The sequence below is a fragment of the Haliaeetus albicilla genome, chromosome 2 (genome assembly GCF_947461875.1).
Source record: "Haliaeetus albicilla chromosome 2, bHalAlb1.1, whole genome shotgun sequence".
Taxonomy (NCBI): Eukaryota; Metazoa; Chordata; class Aves; order Accipitriformes; family Accipitridae; genus Haliaeetus; species Haliaeetus albicilla.
The window spans coordinates 39239058-39257066 of NC_091484.1; the positions used below are offsets into that span (position 1 = coordinate 39239058).

Sequence of the window (18009 nt, forward strand, 5' to 3'; positions counted from 1 at the left end):
CTAATTAATGAAGAAGGTCATTTTAGGACTTAGCAGAATTGAGTTTAACTGGAGGAAAAAAATCCACAGAGCAAATATGTGAAGTTTCCTACTTACTCTTCAATCTCGCTTTCTCTGTGGACACCTTGTGTCACCAAACGTCCTGTTTTCTGTCTCCCTCCCATCAGGTCACCACCAAGGCATGTCACCAGGAAGCATGGAGTAGAGGCAGCAGTAAAATGAGGCCACTTTTTGTGGAGCCATTTGTTTCTTCATCTTTTGCTTCTGACTGATGAACACTGTATAATGTAATTTATTTAAGTGTTAAAAAACAGGGACTTGTCAAAATACTGAGGTCATTGCTTCTCCAGTTACAAACCAAGAAAATTCCTGGAATTTGGCTTTCATGCTGGTCCTGGGAAAGTTTGCAGTCCTTCAGTTTCTCAGTAGTGCTTGTTCTGTACATTTGAGCAAAGGCTCGGGTGATACCTTAGATACATTCAGCCTTTCACTTTCTGGATATCAAAAGCAATCACAGTGGACATCTAGACAAAACAAAGTAACAAGGAACTTGAGCAAAAAAGTGACTGACAAGCCAGGGCAGTGACAGGGGAAGGGAGACAAAACAGGTGAATAGCTGGTGTTTAAAAAACAAGATCAGAAAAGGCAGCTCATCAAAAATTTTCAAATTCTGTTTCTGTTTGGTCATACACAGCTTTGTTTATTACTTCAGAGCTCCTGACTCTTCCATTATGGCATATTAATTAGTATCCATGCTGTAAAAGATCAGGTAAATATCATGATTTCCAATGTTTCATGTTGCTTCACTGAAGGAGGTCTTATCATACAGTAATGATTTACACAACTGTCAATTCAGATGTTTTGATCTTTTATACCAAAAACCCCTGTGATGTACGGCACTTAACTCTCTAAACCATGCTGTTGTAATTAGTTTTTTCTTACAAAAAAATTACATGGGTTCTTCTAAGTTCAAAAATATACTTCTGACTCTCCAAGAAAAAGATACCCATTCTGCGAAGGATATATCTATAAAAAATAGATTGAATCCAGGGTTTGAATGTAAAACTAAGTCTAATGACTGGAATTTTCATAATATGATACCAAAAGAATTTTCTGTACAATATATAGTAACAGGCCAAATATCCACCAACCACAAAATATGCAAGTTTGTATTCTGCACATATAAAGGAGGAGGAGTCAATACATTTGAGTCAAAGTTCCTCAAATTGTTTTGTTTAAGTGCCAGAGCCAGCCAATGTGCTAGCACACATGCTTATGTTTTAGCATATGAGTACAGAAAGTCTGCCAAGCATGAAAAAAAGTCAGTCACAGTTATTTTTGGGATGGTGCTTTGTTTTTTATGTATGTACTCCACTGTTACATTTATAGATTCAAAAGAAATTACATCTTTTCTTCAAATGTAATTACCACAGAGGACATGGAACATGGGATTTTCAAAGCAGCCCAAGGAAACTGAGGACCCAGTTCTTAGTAGGCAGGAAAATAATATGCCGAGACTCTTTTGAACATGCCAGTATTGAGCACCCGTACGGGAGCATTCTGTTACTTGATGTGGGTTTGCTATAAGTGAGCCAGCTGAAATGTTTTTGCAATACTAAGAGGTCTTATAGTATAGGGAAATATTTCATATCAAGTTCTGTTTGTCATGAGAAAGAATGTGCTTGCTAGTTTTGGGGGTGGGGCGGGGGTGGGGGGCGGGCATTTTTTGGGTTGGTTTTGTTTTTCCTGGACAGCATTATGGGCCAAATGCTCAATCCTTTTTTGTCAAAGGCAAAGGTTGATTTAAATGAGACCAGAATGCATGGGTATGTGCTAAATCAGATATTTTTAAATGCATGCCACTTGAAATTGCGGAAGAAAAAACACACTCATAAATAGTTGTGATTTGTTTGAAGTCAGAGCACTTTTCTCTCTGTGGGTCTATTTATAGTTTCAGGATAAGAAATTCTTATGCTTAGTAGCAGGAACTGATGAGTGAGACTTTCACATACTCAGAAGAAAAAACCGAGTTGTAATTTTCTGTTTCTTCAGCCTGAAGAAAATTCATGAGTCTTGTAGCTGGGATATAAAATTAATCCTGCTTAGTTAGGAGGACCTTAATCATACACTTGCAGTTTTCCACTTGAACTATGGTATCTGTAGTACCCAAAGGAGCCAGTTCTCACAGAATGTTTTTCATCTGGCTTTGTCTTCTTGTTAAAATAAATCTTTGATTTTGCTGGTGACCGAGATTAGATTTTAATGTAAGTTTTCTGTATTTTTAATTTTTATTCTGTTGCTATATTAAGACCAGGAACACAAATGGATTATTGTGAATCCTGAAGTGTTCCCTTTTTTTGCTGCTGGAGTCCAGTTCCATACAATATTAGCAATCAGCTTCTATGCCAAAGCCAAGCAGTGACAGTTGCAATAATGAATATTTGCTGCAGGCCACTGGTATGAAAATAGCACAGTGCTGCAAGCCTGCGTCACCAGAAACAAATCTTCCATTTGACTGTGACTGAATTTCCAGCTCGATTTTAGATCATTTGTTATTGAAATAGTTCTTAAAGCACTGCCATAATATAATGTTAAGAAATGCTGATTCAGTCTTCAAGGCATCAGTTCAAATGCCTTCCTACTCCTCTCTGATTGTTTGGGTTTTTTAATCCCTTATACCTTTAATGCTGTGGCCTGTATTTAGGGCACTGAACTGTCTACAGGCAGCAACACTGTAATATATTCAAAGAGACACATGCTCCTTAGGTTAGAAGTTCTGGTGAGAAGGGGATTTGAATTCCTTCTTTGTAAGCTTACTTGACAGTTTTTAGAATGTTTTCCCCTTAATTTCTGCAGATAATTTTGAAGTTTATATGAGGAGGAGCAGCTTTGCATCTTTAAATGTGTTACAGCTTTTAGATGGTGAACTTGGATGGTTTTCTTGTATATGTTTTGATGTCATTAATGCATTTGCATTAGTGGAATATATAGCGTATTAATATAGGGCAACTTTTGAAAGGTATATGAGCAGAATATATGCTCTGAACTTTGATATTTTTGTTAGTTGAAGAATATGCTGGTGACATTTACTGGTTTTAGTTTAATTTTTATATACAATGCTGCTTTCACACATGCATCTCAAAATACCCTCAAAAGGAGTAGGGTGTTCTTTTCACTTTAAAATGATTACGTGGTGAAATATTAGATCAGCATAGATATAGGAGGTCAGATATTTGAAGCAGAATAAAATCTGCAGTTATTTAAGTGGGTTTTTTTGTTCATTGCCTCAGGTTTTCCTATGAAAATAAAGAAATTGTGATCTATATTTTGCTTATGGCAAAATACTGACCCTTGCACTGCAAAGCTGGTAATGGTGATTGATGTACATATCTAATTTCCTGCAAGATTAGAATGAGTGCCAACCTTGCCATCAATCCTTAGAGAATGTTAATGTCTTCTTTCTCTTTTCCTTCCCTCTCGCTGGTGCTGTCTGCCCTCTGCCTTCCTTTTCACCAGGAAAGTACATTGGTTAGACCTACTACTCTACAGTAGTCCCAGGGTGGAGAAACTGAAGTTTTAAAAGCAGTGTTGTGTACTGCTGGGAGTGGGCTTTTGATGAAAATAATTTCACTGCAGCAACTTTCAATTTAAGGAAAGCCAACAGCAACACAGATTTTCTGGGACGGGAAAGGAGTGACTAGTTAAATGTATAATTTTGTGGACAGATCTACAAAGGCTTCATTTGCTCATCAGTTTCCCAACAAAAGGCTTAATATTTCAAAACAGTATTTTTCTTTTGAAATATTATTGTTGGTCTGTAAAAAATAATAAATAAGAACAGAATGTTCAGCAAGGTAACGCCATTCCTTCTGCACCAGTATTTGACATCCCCAGTACCTCAGCACCCTCCAGACTCACTCTCAGGGAAAAAAAAACCTTTGAGTAGACCTGGAGTGGGACCTTATTTTTGCTATACGCCACTTTAATGTCTGGCAGTATGTAGAATATTCACATCACAAACTCTGCTTTCTTGGTTTTATGAATAATATTTTTTAAAAACCCTTTGAGAGAATATATAGAAACATTAAAAAATACACAATGTATAGAAATTGATAAGACTTCAAATGTTCTATTCCACTGACTGAAAGGGGATCATACCTGGGTTGCTCCTGCAGATATTTGTTCAGCCAGTTCCAAGTCCTCCAGCAGGCAACATTTCCAGATCTCTGCAGGTAGGCTATTCTCAGGCTTTACAAGCTTTATTATTAGAAAGAATTTCCTGATATCTAATCTAAGTCTCTCTTGATGTAATCCAGTAGTCCTTGTCCTATTAGGAGGGATCAGGGAGGAGAGTTTATTTTCTTCTTTTTAGCTCCCTTCTACGGGTACGGAAAATGCTGTTGGTGTTTACCCTTCATCTTCCATATTCACAGTCCATGTTTGCAAAACCTCTAATTTGTTTTGGCTTCCTCCCTTGCAACCCCTCTCTTGTTGGTTTGTATTTGTATTGCTGCTGGATTAACAACAAAGCAAGTAATTGTTAATTTTTGACGTTGCAGTCTCCAGACTGGACATTGGGCCTCTAGTGCTGATTAGAGGAGAAAAAGATACTTCATAAATCTTTCACTTTGCATTTTCAATATGACGGGGACTTTTTTCATAACACAATGATATGAGATCTGTGTTCATCTTGTTATCTGCTACTGAAAGCTTTTTCTGAAAAACAAGCAAACAAGCAAACAAACAAAGACAACAACACAAAATCAATCAAAAAAAACCCCTCCCCCAAAAGCAGTACTGGGGCTGTTGTTCTTCATCCTGTTTTAATAGATCAGATTAATCCTCCTGAGTGCGGATTCATGCAATTGCCTTCACTGAAAAGCATCTAATTTTCTAGACTGTTTCTCCAATGCATTAAAACTGTTTTGAATCATGTCTCTCGGTGTGTTTGTGCTTGCTCCCAGTTTGCTGTTGACTGCAAAGTTAATAGGTGTGTTCTTCATTAATGAAGTTGTTGAACAGTATTAGTCTGAAACACACCTCTGCGGCATCAGTTAGTTGTGTCCCTCCTGTACCACAGCACATACTGAGGTCTGTAAGCCAAAGAATTGTTATTTTGCCTATTCTAATAGATGGCAATGAATAAAGCATAGTACAGGTAGAGCACCACTAACACAAAGGGATGTATGAAACCAAAATGAGCTGTCTGTGTTGGAAAATACCCAATTCCAGGAGTATCCCAGTAAAGTAACTAAGATTTCTTACGGAGGAAGCTGCTATTCAGTAGGCTTAATAGGACAATATACAACACTGCAAAGGCAGAGCGGGTCCTGTCCCTTCTCTCCATTTGCTGTCCCTTACTTGCCAGCTTCTCCACTGGCTCATTGCTGGATCTTACTGTCTTCTACGCTGCTAAGTACTTAACTACCAAATGATACTGCCATATCCGAATGTCATGTATATATTATTCAAACCATAATATCCTTGCGTATTTTCTCTCTCTTGGATTTGAAATCTACAGAAAACGCACAAGTTCTTTCATGCAAGCACTAGGTTTCCAAATAGATTTAGGTATATAACATGTTTGCAGTTTTTCCAAACATACCACTGATACACAGATCAGAAATCTTATTGTTTGTGTAGGTCTCAGATACAGAATGTTGTATATTTAATTACTATTATTAGTATGTATTGTTAGTATGCAATAATGGATAATAATAATGCATGGATAAATGTATACTGTGTATTAATAATTACCCTCATTCATTTAATATTAGTTTTGGTTAATATCAAGTGAAGTATCAATTTAACATTTTATTTTATCAGATATCAAGAATAGACAATTATTTTCATTTTAGTTTTATTAGTACAGAATGTTAAAACTTTAGCTTGGCTACTCAATCAGTGTAATATTATGCAGTACTATGGCAGTTTATGCATCTGAAGCACTGCATATAATTTTTAACTGCCTATTGTACTGGTAATTTACATGACCTCTTTTAGTGGATTATCTTTCAGTTGTACAGTACAGTCTTAATGACCTGTCTTTTCAGTTTATGAATTCTGTACTTACTGGGTGTTAGCACACTGCAGAATACATGGCATTACAATACATGGGAGTACTGTATTTTGTAACCACACAAAATACAAAGAATAAGGTCAGGTTTAGTTCATTACCATTAGTCAAACCATCATCAGCATGATCTGGCTCTCTGTGTGGTTAAGGCATTAGGATGCAAACAAGCAAATGCCAAAGGTCACAACCTTTTTTTTTTGTTGTTTCCTTCCATCTCCTTTCTTTGCCTACAGACATTACCACAGGGACACCAGCAATATCAACGATGACAACCGTGGAAATCCGGAAGAGCAGTGTTATGACAACTGAGATCACCTCTAAAGTGGAGAAAATCCCCACGACAGCCACTAGCAGCACCACATGCCCTTCCGTTGAGACTGAGGAAGAAAAAGCAAAAAGACTGCTGTACTGTTCACTATGCAAAGTTGCTGTCAACTCTGCCTCGCAGCTGGAGGCGCACAACAGTGGTGAGATGGAGCAGTGCTTGCTTTCTTCCTTTTTTTCCTTCTGTCTCAAGAGCTCTGCAATTATCTTCCCCTGAATAGATTAGATCTCTTGCAGCAGGGGACGAGGAGGTGGCAGAAAACTGGCAATTACATGGAATTCATTAACTATTAAAGAATAAAAATGACAGGCAAAGAGGCTTTCATAAAGGGGGAAGAAAGGAATTTTATTGCATGCAAGTTACCCATTTTCTTACATTTTAGCTTTTGCAGCTTCCAAACCTTATAGAGCTAAATGACAGCTCATGCTTCATTACCTTTGGTGTTCAGAGTTTGCATAGTTTTGTTTGTGCCAGCTAGCAGACTAAGTATGAATGCCATTAGTTTTGTTTGAAATCTAACAAATTAAGGCTGAAAGAGGGAGCGTCAGTCAGAGTTCAATGATGAGAGTTAGAATTCTTAGCTCCTTATTGTCTGTTAATAACTTGTTAAAATTATGTATATTTTTCCTTTGTTTTCATCAACTTATAGCAACTGCTGCATGAGAGTTGAATGGGTAATGGCTTACCTCCATCTTTCTTAATTTTTAAACCTTTTCTTTTTATTAGAGCTAGTAGCATCGATAAGTTCCAGTAGTAGAGAGCCATCATTCACAGTCACTATATTAAGCATCTTATTGATTGGCTTTGTGGTGAGCAGGGTTGAAAGATCTTGGAATTTAATATGGTGGCAATGAACACCTATAACTGTCCTACAGAAAAACTGCTGGTTTTGGATGTCAGGGGTTACCTGCCAGCAGGGTAAACTGAGTTAAGAGACAGACAGAGAACCTTAGGTTTGAAACATAGAGTCGGTGATGATATACATGCAGCAAAATGATCAATGGTTTTATGATGTAATAAAAAAAGGAATAACTTTGGAATGTCCATAGAATCCACTTAATTTAAAAAGGAAATTATAATTTGTTGGTATTTAGGAGAAACAAAGCCTAATCAGTTTTGAATGCTGTGTTTGCTGCATGCCAGGTCTTCGACTGGTGAAAATTCAAGTTCATAAAGCTGTACCCATTTAACCTATTTAACTTCATATAAGGTTTAGTCTCTAAACATTTTTCTGATCAAGATGAGAGCCAAAACGTTATTCTGAATATTTAAACCCAACCCTCCAAGTTTTTGCTGCCTATGCTGATAAACTGTGTGTGTGCTCACACACGTGCATGCTTGTAAAAGTGTATATGTGGATCCATACAACAATTATCAGTGGAACACTAATTCTATACATGGTAGTAGTCCATTATCATCACACACTACCTGCATGGAAGTCAACAGTGTAAGAAATTGTTTGGTCTGAATAAAGGTAAAGCAACAGGGCACTATTGTTTTCTATCCAATCTTTATTTTAATGAAAAACGCAAGTGCATTTTTCTCACATGTATATTTCTCACAGATTTTGGTTTCTGTCTAGGCCGTTAAGGATCCATAGGTTGCTGCCAGGAAACTCTGCCCCTTTTTGATTTGGAGACTAATTAGTTAATTGCAGATTTAAGTGTAAGCTATGTAATACATACTGTTTATCAATCCATTCAGGAGGACTACAAATCAAAGCCAACTACATCTTTAATAGCTAAATTACTCTTCCTTTGCAACTACAATTCAGGTCTTATTAGCAGCAGGAGTTAATGAGAAAAGTCACACCCATTTAACTTCACATCAGGATACCTGATTGTGCCACTACTTACTGGTGTGCTTGCTTTGTTCTAGCGCATTACCTACAGATATGTAATTTAATAATTAAATATCAGATGTGAAATACTGTTACATTGGTATGAATCTGATACAGACAAACACAGGCATATTCCAAGGATAGCACGTGGCACCAAGCTGAGGCTCGTATGATTTACTTTTAAAAAGAAAATAAAACAATGAATGCAACCAAATTGCCAAAGTTGTTTCTGTTTCCCATTTCTAATGTCTCCAGGGACTAAGCACAAAACTATGCTGGAAGCTCGGAATGGAAGTGGAACCATAAAAGCCTTTCCCCGGGCAGGCGTAAAAGGCAAAGGACCTGTGAATAAAGGAAACACAGGCCTTCAGAACAAAACATTTCACTGTGAAATATGTGATGTGCACGTAAACTCTGAGACACAACTGAAACAGGTACTCAGCTAGCTTGCAGTGTGAATCCTTGGCTGTTCTTTGTTTCATGGTGATAAAGTACCAACACAATCAGCATGTGTCAGTCTAACATTTTGCATCCAAATGGAGCTTACAGATTTTGCCTGTTGTACTTGGCTGCCACACTGTATGTTTTGTTTTGGATATGATTTTCCCTTGCATGGAATATGTTGTCTCAAAAGCTCTTGATTATATATATTTCTTAAAGAGTTATAGAAGCTGTGAGCTGCAACATATTACAACTGTCTTTAGACTACTATAATTGCCACAAGCTAATAAACCCTGCCATTGAGTGTACTGCATGATATTTGCCTTGACAAAGATGTGGAGGTGGGTGCAGCCAGTACTTTCACAGAACGCTGAATAACCTGCTTAGAAATGCGGGATGGAGAGGATTTGTAATATATTTTATCAGTGTTACTCTGTAACTGAGAAGCATGACCTCTAAATTGCAATTACACTAAGTTATGTTCAGTCATTCTTCAGATGAACAAAGCTTTTGTTCTGAAAAACACTTACTTTAATTCCATATGCCTTTTGGAATTAAATACTTGTTAAGGAACTTTACAAGAATGAAGATAAATTCACTAATGGACAGTAGCAATACTTGTCTTGCTGCTTTCAGGAAAAAAAATGTCCAGTTCTTTGTCTTTTTTTTGTGAGAACTTGTTTGAGAATGCAAATCAAAGTAAAAATGTAGTTCTGAAAAATGTCCCTTACGTCTAATACTGCAATAAAGTCTGTATAGAAGGATTCTTGTAAAATCTCATAGATTGTATGAAGAAGATAATGGATTTTGTGGGTTTTTTTCAGTGTCACTTAGTTTGATATGTAACCATCTTTCAGCTGAAATCTTAAAAGGATCTCCAGGCTTCTTAGGGATTTAAACAATTTTGTGACCTTTCTCCCTCTCCCCCCAGAATAGGGGATGCTCTACTATCTAATATTCTTCCAAAACTTTTTATCAGCAGTGGATTGAATTTGATGGGTGCTTTATAGAGATAGGGAGGAATTTTTCAAAGGCTGCTGTCTTTGACATGATTCAAGTCTTGTTGAAGTTAACAAAGGTGAGAAAATCATTGACTACAGTGGAAGCAGAGTTGAACTGAGCACTGTGGAAAATCACAGTCCCAATATGTGATGCACAAAGGATCGTTCAAATTGGAACAGACCCTATTCCCATTTGTTATTGAATTAGTCAAAGTAATGCTGTTGTGGAGAGCAGGAGCCTTAAGTATTGGAGCACCCTTGTGTAAAGCAGAACCTGAAATGATCTATTAAGGAACTATCACTCTTCTTTTTTTTTCTTCTTTTTTTTTTTCCCCCAAATGTATTTTAACAGCACATAAGCAGTAGAAGGCACAAAGACAGAGCTGCTGGGAAGCCGCCTAAACCTAAATACAGCCCATACAACAAACTCCAAAAAGGAACACATCCTCTAGGGGTAAGCCAATTAGCTTTTTATTTTGCTTTTATTTTAACCCTGATGAATAGGGGGTTTAGAAAATGTAAGTGGAAAAATGTTTAAAATGAGAGGAATAGTGTAAGCAATGGTAGTATACAAGTGTCTGAATAAGCCCATGGGAGCCCACAAGGGACTTTTTATACACTTTGGTGGGTGCTGACTACAACCTGTGGGTCCTTGTTTTTGTAGCTACTCTGAACAACCTCAGAAAAGAAGTTTGTTTCAAAGGTCATTAGAGAGCAAGAGATGAAAGAAACATCCAGCTGTCAAACAGGATTTTTCCAGTTTTCACCAAGTACAATAGTGATGAAATGACTAAATAAAACTCTATAAAACATAAAACCTTTATTCTGTCCTTTTTTAGAAAATTATTCAGATAACAGTTGAAACAATTAAAAAAATCCATCTCTCATTTCATTCCACTCAGTTTCAGGATGGTTCTGGTCACATTTTCAACTGCCAGGATAAACTATCAGAAACATAGTTCTTAGTAGCTTCAAAAGCTGAGAAAAAAGGTTTACTTTTTAATAAAAAACTCTCTGGGATCCTGCCATTACTTAAGAGACAGCTTATATTGTGTGTGGGATAGTGAAACTTCTGACATTTTTCTCCATCAGATAAACTGCATGATTGTTTTATGTGCCATGGTGTTTTGTAAGGGTTTATAGATGGTTTTGGCAAAGGGAGGGTGTTGATTCACTGGCCTCATAGAGTTTAGCCCCTTATGCCTTGAGCATTTTCTCTAATGCAGGCAGAATATGGAGCTTTTTTCTGTGAAAACACAATTCTCTTTAAGTTGAGTTAAAGCTCTTTTCTTGGCAACAGAAAGTGTGTCCTTGTTGGGGCACCTCTCATGAGTGGTATATTCATGCACAATTCCGTTGCATAGGAGCTTTCCTAGCTGTTGTAGCATAATGCAGTGCACCATTCTTGTAGATCCACTAGTAAGGAAATAACCCCATAGGGTTTTTTAGTAATCCACCAGGAAGACCAAGGTCTCCAATACATATAAGCTATACTGAAAGGAATAGAAAATATGTAATGAAGTAAGTAGGATATGGAATTGCTAAAACCACCCTGACAGCATTATTATTCCTTTAGGAAATGCATTGTTTCCCAGGGGATGAAAATAACTATTACATTAGTGTTGCTGTTGTGTACAGTTCTCTATCTACCAATTTACGTAATGGTGATTTCTGAGACTCCAGCCAAGGATCAAGGCCATTTAGTTGCTGCATAGACAAATAAAGGCAACATGTCCTTTTCCTGCTCCCTCACTCCCAATTGCTCACAATATACAAGTCAGGCCAGAGGTGAGCAAAGAGGCAAAGGGAATTTAAGAAGGGGAGAATGAGTTAGCAATAATTGAACAGATATGTGTAGTAGAATGGAGGCTGCACTGAGAAAGGATGAGAGCAGTTCTCCATTCAGTCTTTTTGGTTTTGAACAGAAAAATACCAAAACTGCTCTCACTTGAAATGCAGAACAGCACAGCAACAAGCCAAAGACATGCTAATTTTACTTTGAATGTAAAATTTTTTGATGAGCTCTAGACTTTTTGTTTATTCCCCATTAATTTTTCAAGTAATTTACTGTCCCTTAGTTTACTTCATTGGAAATGAAATGAATAATGGCTACTTTACTCTTAATGTTGACCTATGTGTTAATTAGTACTTGCAGAGAGGTTTGAAATGAAGGTGCAAGGTACTGTATATGCTAAATATTACTAGTTTTGCAGCTATCTTGAAATCAGAACCATGTTGATAAATTAACTGAAAATCTATCTAACTTCATTAAAAGTTCCTGATTCCTCCAAGAATGGCAAGTTAGTCCTAGCCTTTTAATATAAACAGTCACATAAGGTCTCTGTTCTTTGTGACAAAAAATGTATGAGCATCACCAAATTTGTTTTATACAGAAGTTAGAAAAAGGACATACTACATTTTCATAGCTTTTCTAGACCAAAAACTTTCCAATGCCATGTTTATAATATAATTTGTACTGCTTTGTCTAGTCTAGTTTTGCCTGCTTCAGAGAAAGAAGCTTTATGAGTTCCCACAGTACTATCTCAGAGGTTAAGAAATCTTGTAATGTTGGGACTTACTTGATATTTCTTCAAGCCACAAATGTCCAGCATGTATAAAATACTATAGTGGAGAGAAAGAGGTTTTCAGGCATTTGATAGTCCAAACTTCCTGCAAGAAAATACCTCTTATGAAAAACATCCTTCACTGGGAATTCTAGACCACAATCAGATCCCTGTTGTTTTGGGTTGGGGTTTTTTTGTACTTTGTACTCAGGAATTTTTTTTTTTATTATTATTATTTGGGGGAGGGGGTGGGTGTTCTTGTCTGTTCTAAATAAGGCTGAAAAAAAAGTATTTACTAAATGTAAAGGAGGAAAAAGTCAAATGCTCAGCAAGGGAAGAAGACAGCTTGGATCAGTGGGTGTAACACTGATCAAGGAAAAGATCAGATCATTGCTTTTCATAGGCAACATGAGGAATTTCATATCTAGCATTCATTATGTCCTCTGTTAAGAGAATTACAGAATCTGGTCCCCTCTGAGTATCTCTCCCAGAGCTTTAAAGGACCTTGAGGCCAGCAGAGTTGCCAATGAGCTTTAGGAAAAGTAAAAATCCTGTATCCATCCAGCTGGTAAAGAACCAACAGATTTTTTGGAATATGGTGATAGTGTAATGACGAAACTCTCTGGTGGTTCATGCCAGAGCGCTCCTGTCCTTACTTTCTGACTATTCACTCACCAGGTGCAGTGGAGTTGAAAATATCAGACTGATATAGTGCAAGTTAATTATTTGAACCCTTTCAATTCAAGCATGAGAAATTGTGTTTCCCTGTGAGTGAGAAGAGTCCATACTTACACTGAGATGTACCACGGCATGGTACATGTATTCATATTCTGTATATTCAATACCACATATTCAGGTTTATGTTCTTTGCAAAGGGCCTCAGGTCATGCCAGGACACAGACTCACCGACAGTCCATCGGAGCCAATGGGAACTTTTCTTTGTCCGTGGATGAGCTTTCTATTCTTATCTCAGACTTATAAAACCAGAACAACGAAGGTATTCAGGCTCCTAGCATCTCATTAGAGACTTGAAATCCCACTGAAATCTACAGAAATCTATATAGACTACTCCGACATTCATTTTATGTATACCAGATGTAAATTCTCTTAAATCATAATGGACCTCTGTGAGTATTTTCAATTAGCCTTGGAAAAGCTTCAGGTGGTGTTTTTTTTCTTTTTGGAAATTCTAAATGAGGAGTTTTCTAAATTGTATTTGGTAGTGCACAAGACGTTTTTAAAGCAGAAGCCTCAGTGACAGTAACAAGAATACCATGGTTTGGCACCATACTAAGTGATATAGGCAAGATTTTTTTCATGACAACGTTTTAAAATATCTGCCATTTTTTCACAGTCCTTATAAGAACGAACAGTAACATAGTGAAAAACACTGGAAGACACAGCAAGATGACATAGGGCAGCTCCCATAGAATTTATCACCTATTTGAACATGTGAAACATAGGAGATTTTCATAACTGGTGCAAGATAAACTTTATTTGCTTGTTGTTAGAGGCAGGAGCTAACAAAGAGGAGCTAGCTGGAGCTCTTAAGTAGAATTTGCATCCTAATGATAAACACAAAAGTACCTTCTTAGTCAGACCAGTGAATAGGATATGTTTTCATTTTGCTCTGGTCTCTATCATAAAGCTGTCCAGATGGACGTCTTTTAATTGATGGCTAATTCTTCCTTATTTAATTCTTGCAGGGTACGTGCAGCTTTACTTTGATGCAGATTGCTCAGCCCCTTTTTAGGCTTGCTTTGGTTTCTAATCTTATGTTAAATATAAGTCTCGGTGATAAGGCGTGAACATTGAAACTCTTTGTCCCCTACCAAATCCTGCTCACCCTTGTCCGATGCAGGAGATCGTATCTCCTGTCACAAGCCTGCAGCTCATAGAGTCAGTAGCCACTACGAGGCCTCTCTTGCTTGATTTTGCACTTATGATCTTAAGTCAAGCTGCCTGTCGTGTAGCTAATACGAACAAATTATGTCTCTCTGTTTGTTTGTTTTCTCTCTTCCCCACAGGTAAAATTAGTATTTTCAAAGGAACCTTCAAAGCCGATGGCTCCACGAATCTTACCAAATCCGCTAGCAGCTGCAGCAGCAGCTGCTGCTGTGGCTGTGAATTCCCCCTTCAGTCTTCGCACAGCCCCAGCAGCCACCCTTTTCCAGACTTCAGCACTTCCTCCAGCACTCCTACGACCAGCTCCAGGGCCTATACGGACCACCCATACTCCCGTGCTGTTTGCTCCTTACTGAACTCCAAACAGGAATTAATTGTACTGCAATAATTTTTCAAATCAAATCAAAACAAAAAAAAAAAAGAAAATCAAGAACATTGAACTATGCAGTGTTTATTTATAGTTTAAAGTATATATGAAGAGCCAGGACTTTTGATAGAGAACTGAACAAATTCTAAAAGGGGGAATGGGCAGTATTTTCTCCAGATGAGAACATTCCTCTTGAGTATTGATCGTTTTAGAACTGATCTCCAGCATTGACTTGTAGTGACATATAAAACTTATGAAGCCTTTTGACTGTGCTTTTTGGCACATATTTCCCTGCAATGTCTTTCCTGCTTTATGAAACAACTTACAAATTTGTCTAAAGGGCATTAACTGGTTCCAATGTACATAAAATACTTTATTCTGTAGATTAAAGAAGAAGGAAAAAAAAAGAAACACTGTGAATAGTAGTACCCTTACCAATCCTCCTGCCAAATCAGCAGTTACTGGGTATTTATCTGAGCAAAAGTAGATACAATAGATGTCTTGTAAAACAGTAGTATTGTGTCTCTATCTATGCCACTAGGTTTCTAACTGAGTTGCAAAAGATAAAATGAACAAATTATGTCAGTTTGGTAAGTAGTCGAAAATGATGACAATAATGTGGAGCTGTTCCTGGTGAGCAAAAATTGTTTTCCTCACCTGTAGAAGAATGGGCGTGAAGATAATCTATGGTTAGGGCAAAGTAAATGATACAGAAGATTGTAGCGGGGACAAAAAATCCAGGTGCTGTACACGGAATAGGTCAAACTTTTATTTAACTGAGAAAGTATGTGTACAGTGTGTGTATATTCAAAAGGTGTAATACATACAGGATAGATCAATGTCTAAGGCATGCCAGTGGACAGCAAAAAAATACACTCTTGTCATGAAAAAGGCCTGACACTTTAGTGTTGAGCAGAGGGAAGACACAAAAGGGTTACGCATAGTCATAAGTAGCAAATGAAAAGCAGGAGAGAAATCCTGGCCTCATTTAAGTCAGTATAAACTTCCTCCTGACTGCAATGTAGCTAGAATTTCATCCCAAGAATGGCACATATTCGTTTTATATCACACCAGTGGGAGTGTCTGTAGATACAGGTAACATTTTTTGCAGTAGGCTTAGTCTTAGAAACAGATTTATTCTCGTTTTATTTCCTACTGATGTGATATAAAATGTCTTAATATACCTATAAAATGTAAACAGCAACACATGAGATACATATTACGAGATAACTGCACATCGTGGGTTTGGAACAAATACAACCTTTAGGATCTGAAGGGACCCTTGAATTCTGTAGCTGACCTTTCTGTATGGACAGCTTAAAGCCTTATGTATTTACTGTGAGGCTTAAAGGGGTTGACTGTGTCCCTTTAAAGTAAGATTTATCAGGGGTATATATAGATATATTGTATATATGTTAGAGTAAGAAAATAACTTATAAACAGAAAATCTACTATATAAAATAATTATATAACCATTGAGTTTCACATGTGGGTCATTAAGTGGTAAGTAACAAACAGCAGAGAAAAAAAAATAGACTTCTTGAATCTGATTCTTGCTGCCTGCTTTTCCCCATAGGGAGCTGAAAAGTATCTATTAATATTACGGAGTGTGCTGCTGAGTCACATGCGACCACTCTGATGTGTAGCTAAGTGAAATGCCTACCATACATTTAGGAGGAATAAAATTTTAAAACATAATTTAAGTTTAGATGGAGAAATGATTTGAAAGATTTTATTAAAAGGTAGTAACGCAAAGTATTGACCATGTGGTTGCTATATAATACTGCCTGTGGTTAATATGGACAGTTGGGAGATATAGAGGATGGGAATATACAGCACTTTTGACTTGCAGTTCATCAGTGAGCCTTCCATATACATTGGTATTTGCCATTTTTTTAAACCTCTCTGCATTTAGATTTTATAAAAAAAAAATATATAAAAAGAGAGAAAGAAGAGGTTCCATGGATGTCTGTGTCCAAAGAATTCCAAAGAGATGCATTTATTTATCTAGAAGTATTGAAATAAGTTCTATATTACGTATTTGTATTTCATCCAGTTTATTTGCAAACGTTTGTGCCTTGAAATGAAATGGGCTTTTGTTTATATTTAATTCAGTCCTATGTAGCCATGAAAGAGATACAATGGTGATTTCAGGGCTGTTACTAGCTGGATTGCTTTGGCCCAATTTCCCAACAAGAAGAGTATGAGTAAGTTCCTGAAGCCAAGTTTAGGCACCTAAATAACTAGGGGCTGACATTTAAAAGGGCTCCCTACTCTACAGCTCCCAGTAAAGAGGCAGTAAACAGGCCAGCCTTCAAAACCTGTGCCTACCACTCAATTTAGAAAATGTTTCCTTTTATTTGGGCACATAAATATAGTGTTGTAAGGCTCAACTCCTCCTTGCAAAATCTTGGCCTCGGTCTTTTAAGCCTGCTTTCAACCTCCCATCTTTTTGCAGAAGCTGTAGTGCCATTGCCAACTGTGTTCAGCTTCCTCCTTGAAAGGGGCACCACTTTTCAAGCTGTGCTCCATGAACCACCGTTTATCTCCAGAGCCTTTTGTAACAGCCTGTGTAAGTAAGAGCTGGCTAAAAGAGCAGAGGAGGACTGGCGTTTTTGGAAGGGAGAAGGTCTGGGCAGATGATCTTTTCCCCACGAAAAAACATGCAGATGGGAAAAGGGGAGACCCACAAATATCCTGTAGGCTCTTATGCACGGCCTTCTGGTGCATGGACACCTGCTATATATCCTGCCATGTTGTTGCGATGCCATCAAAATCAACAGGCTGATCCTTGCCAAAATGTGGCCTGTGGCATGTATGGAGGCACAGTACTAAGGGCAGAGTTAATACACGTTTTGCTAGAAATAAAGAGAGTGTCATTCCAACTATTTACATCAGCTAATTTGCAATGACACCTTCAGTTTTCTTGGACCTCTTTTGTCACAGTGCTCTATGGAACAAGTTTTTGTTCACACAAGTCTCTTTTAAATTTCAGCTGTAAACAACAAACTCAATTCTTTTTATGTCTCTTACTCACTACCTAATAAAGGATAAAGCCTAAATGTTAGAATGTATAGTGGATTTTCTGTGCCTTGCTGTTCCACCCCGCCTTGGTCAGTAACAAGTCAACGTACCCGGGATGTCAGCGCAACAGTTTTGTATTATATATATGTCAAGGAAAATACTGGCACAGCAATCTGATTGGGCAAGGGGAGCTTCCAGTCAAGGGCATGTCCACAGCAGCTGACAAAGGAGCTAGCAAACAGAAGACACTTTACACCTATTTGTCTATACATCCAACATGGAGAGCCCTATAAAAGAAAAATGTGTCATCATATTTCATATTACAGTAACAGTCCAGGGCCAAGAGGAAGCCTAAAGCACAAGGAAACACATCATTTCATCGAAGACACAGTCACTCACTGGAATAACAGTGTGAAATCAGCCTGCAGGGAAATGGCTGGGTATGAACTTGGAAAAACTAATAGGT

At 37.5% G+C, this 18009-nt stretch overlaps 1 protein-coding gene across 5 annotated transcripts in view; it reads left to right on the plus strand.

The window, feature by feature from the left end:
• The window catches only part of ZNF385D (zinc finger protein 385D), a 456126-nt gene extending 438533 nt beyond the window's left edge, over positions 1-17593 (plus strand). For all 5 annotated transcript variants that reach the window (XM_069771833.1, XM_069771838.1, XM_069771853.1 and 2 more), the window contains 4 exons: positions 6310-6543; positions 8497-8675; positions 10036-10137; positions 14275-17593. In XM_069771833.1, the coding sequence (XP_069627934.1) occupies positions 6310-6543; positions 8497-8675; positions 10036-10137; positions 14275-14508 (749 nt within the window). In that variant the 3' untranslated portion in view covers positions 14509-17593. The remainder of the gene's footprint in view (positions 1-6309; positions 6544-8496; positions 8676-10035; positions 10138-14274) is intronic.
• Positions 17594-18009: the final 416 nt, after the last annotated feature.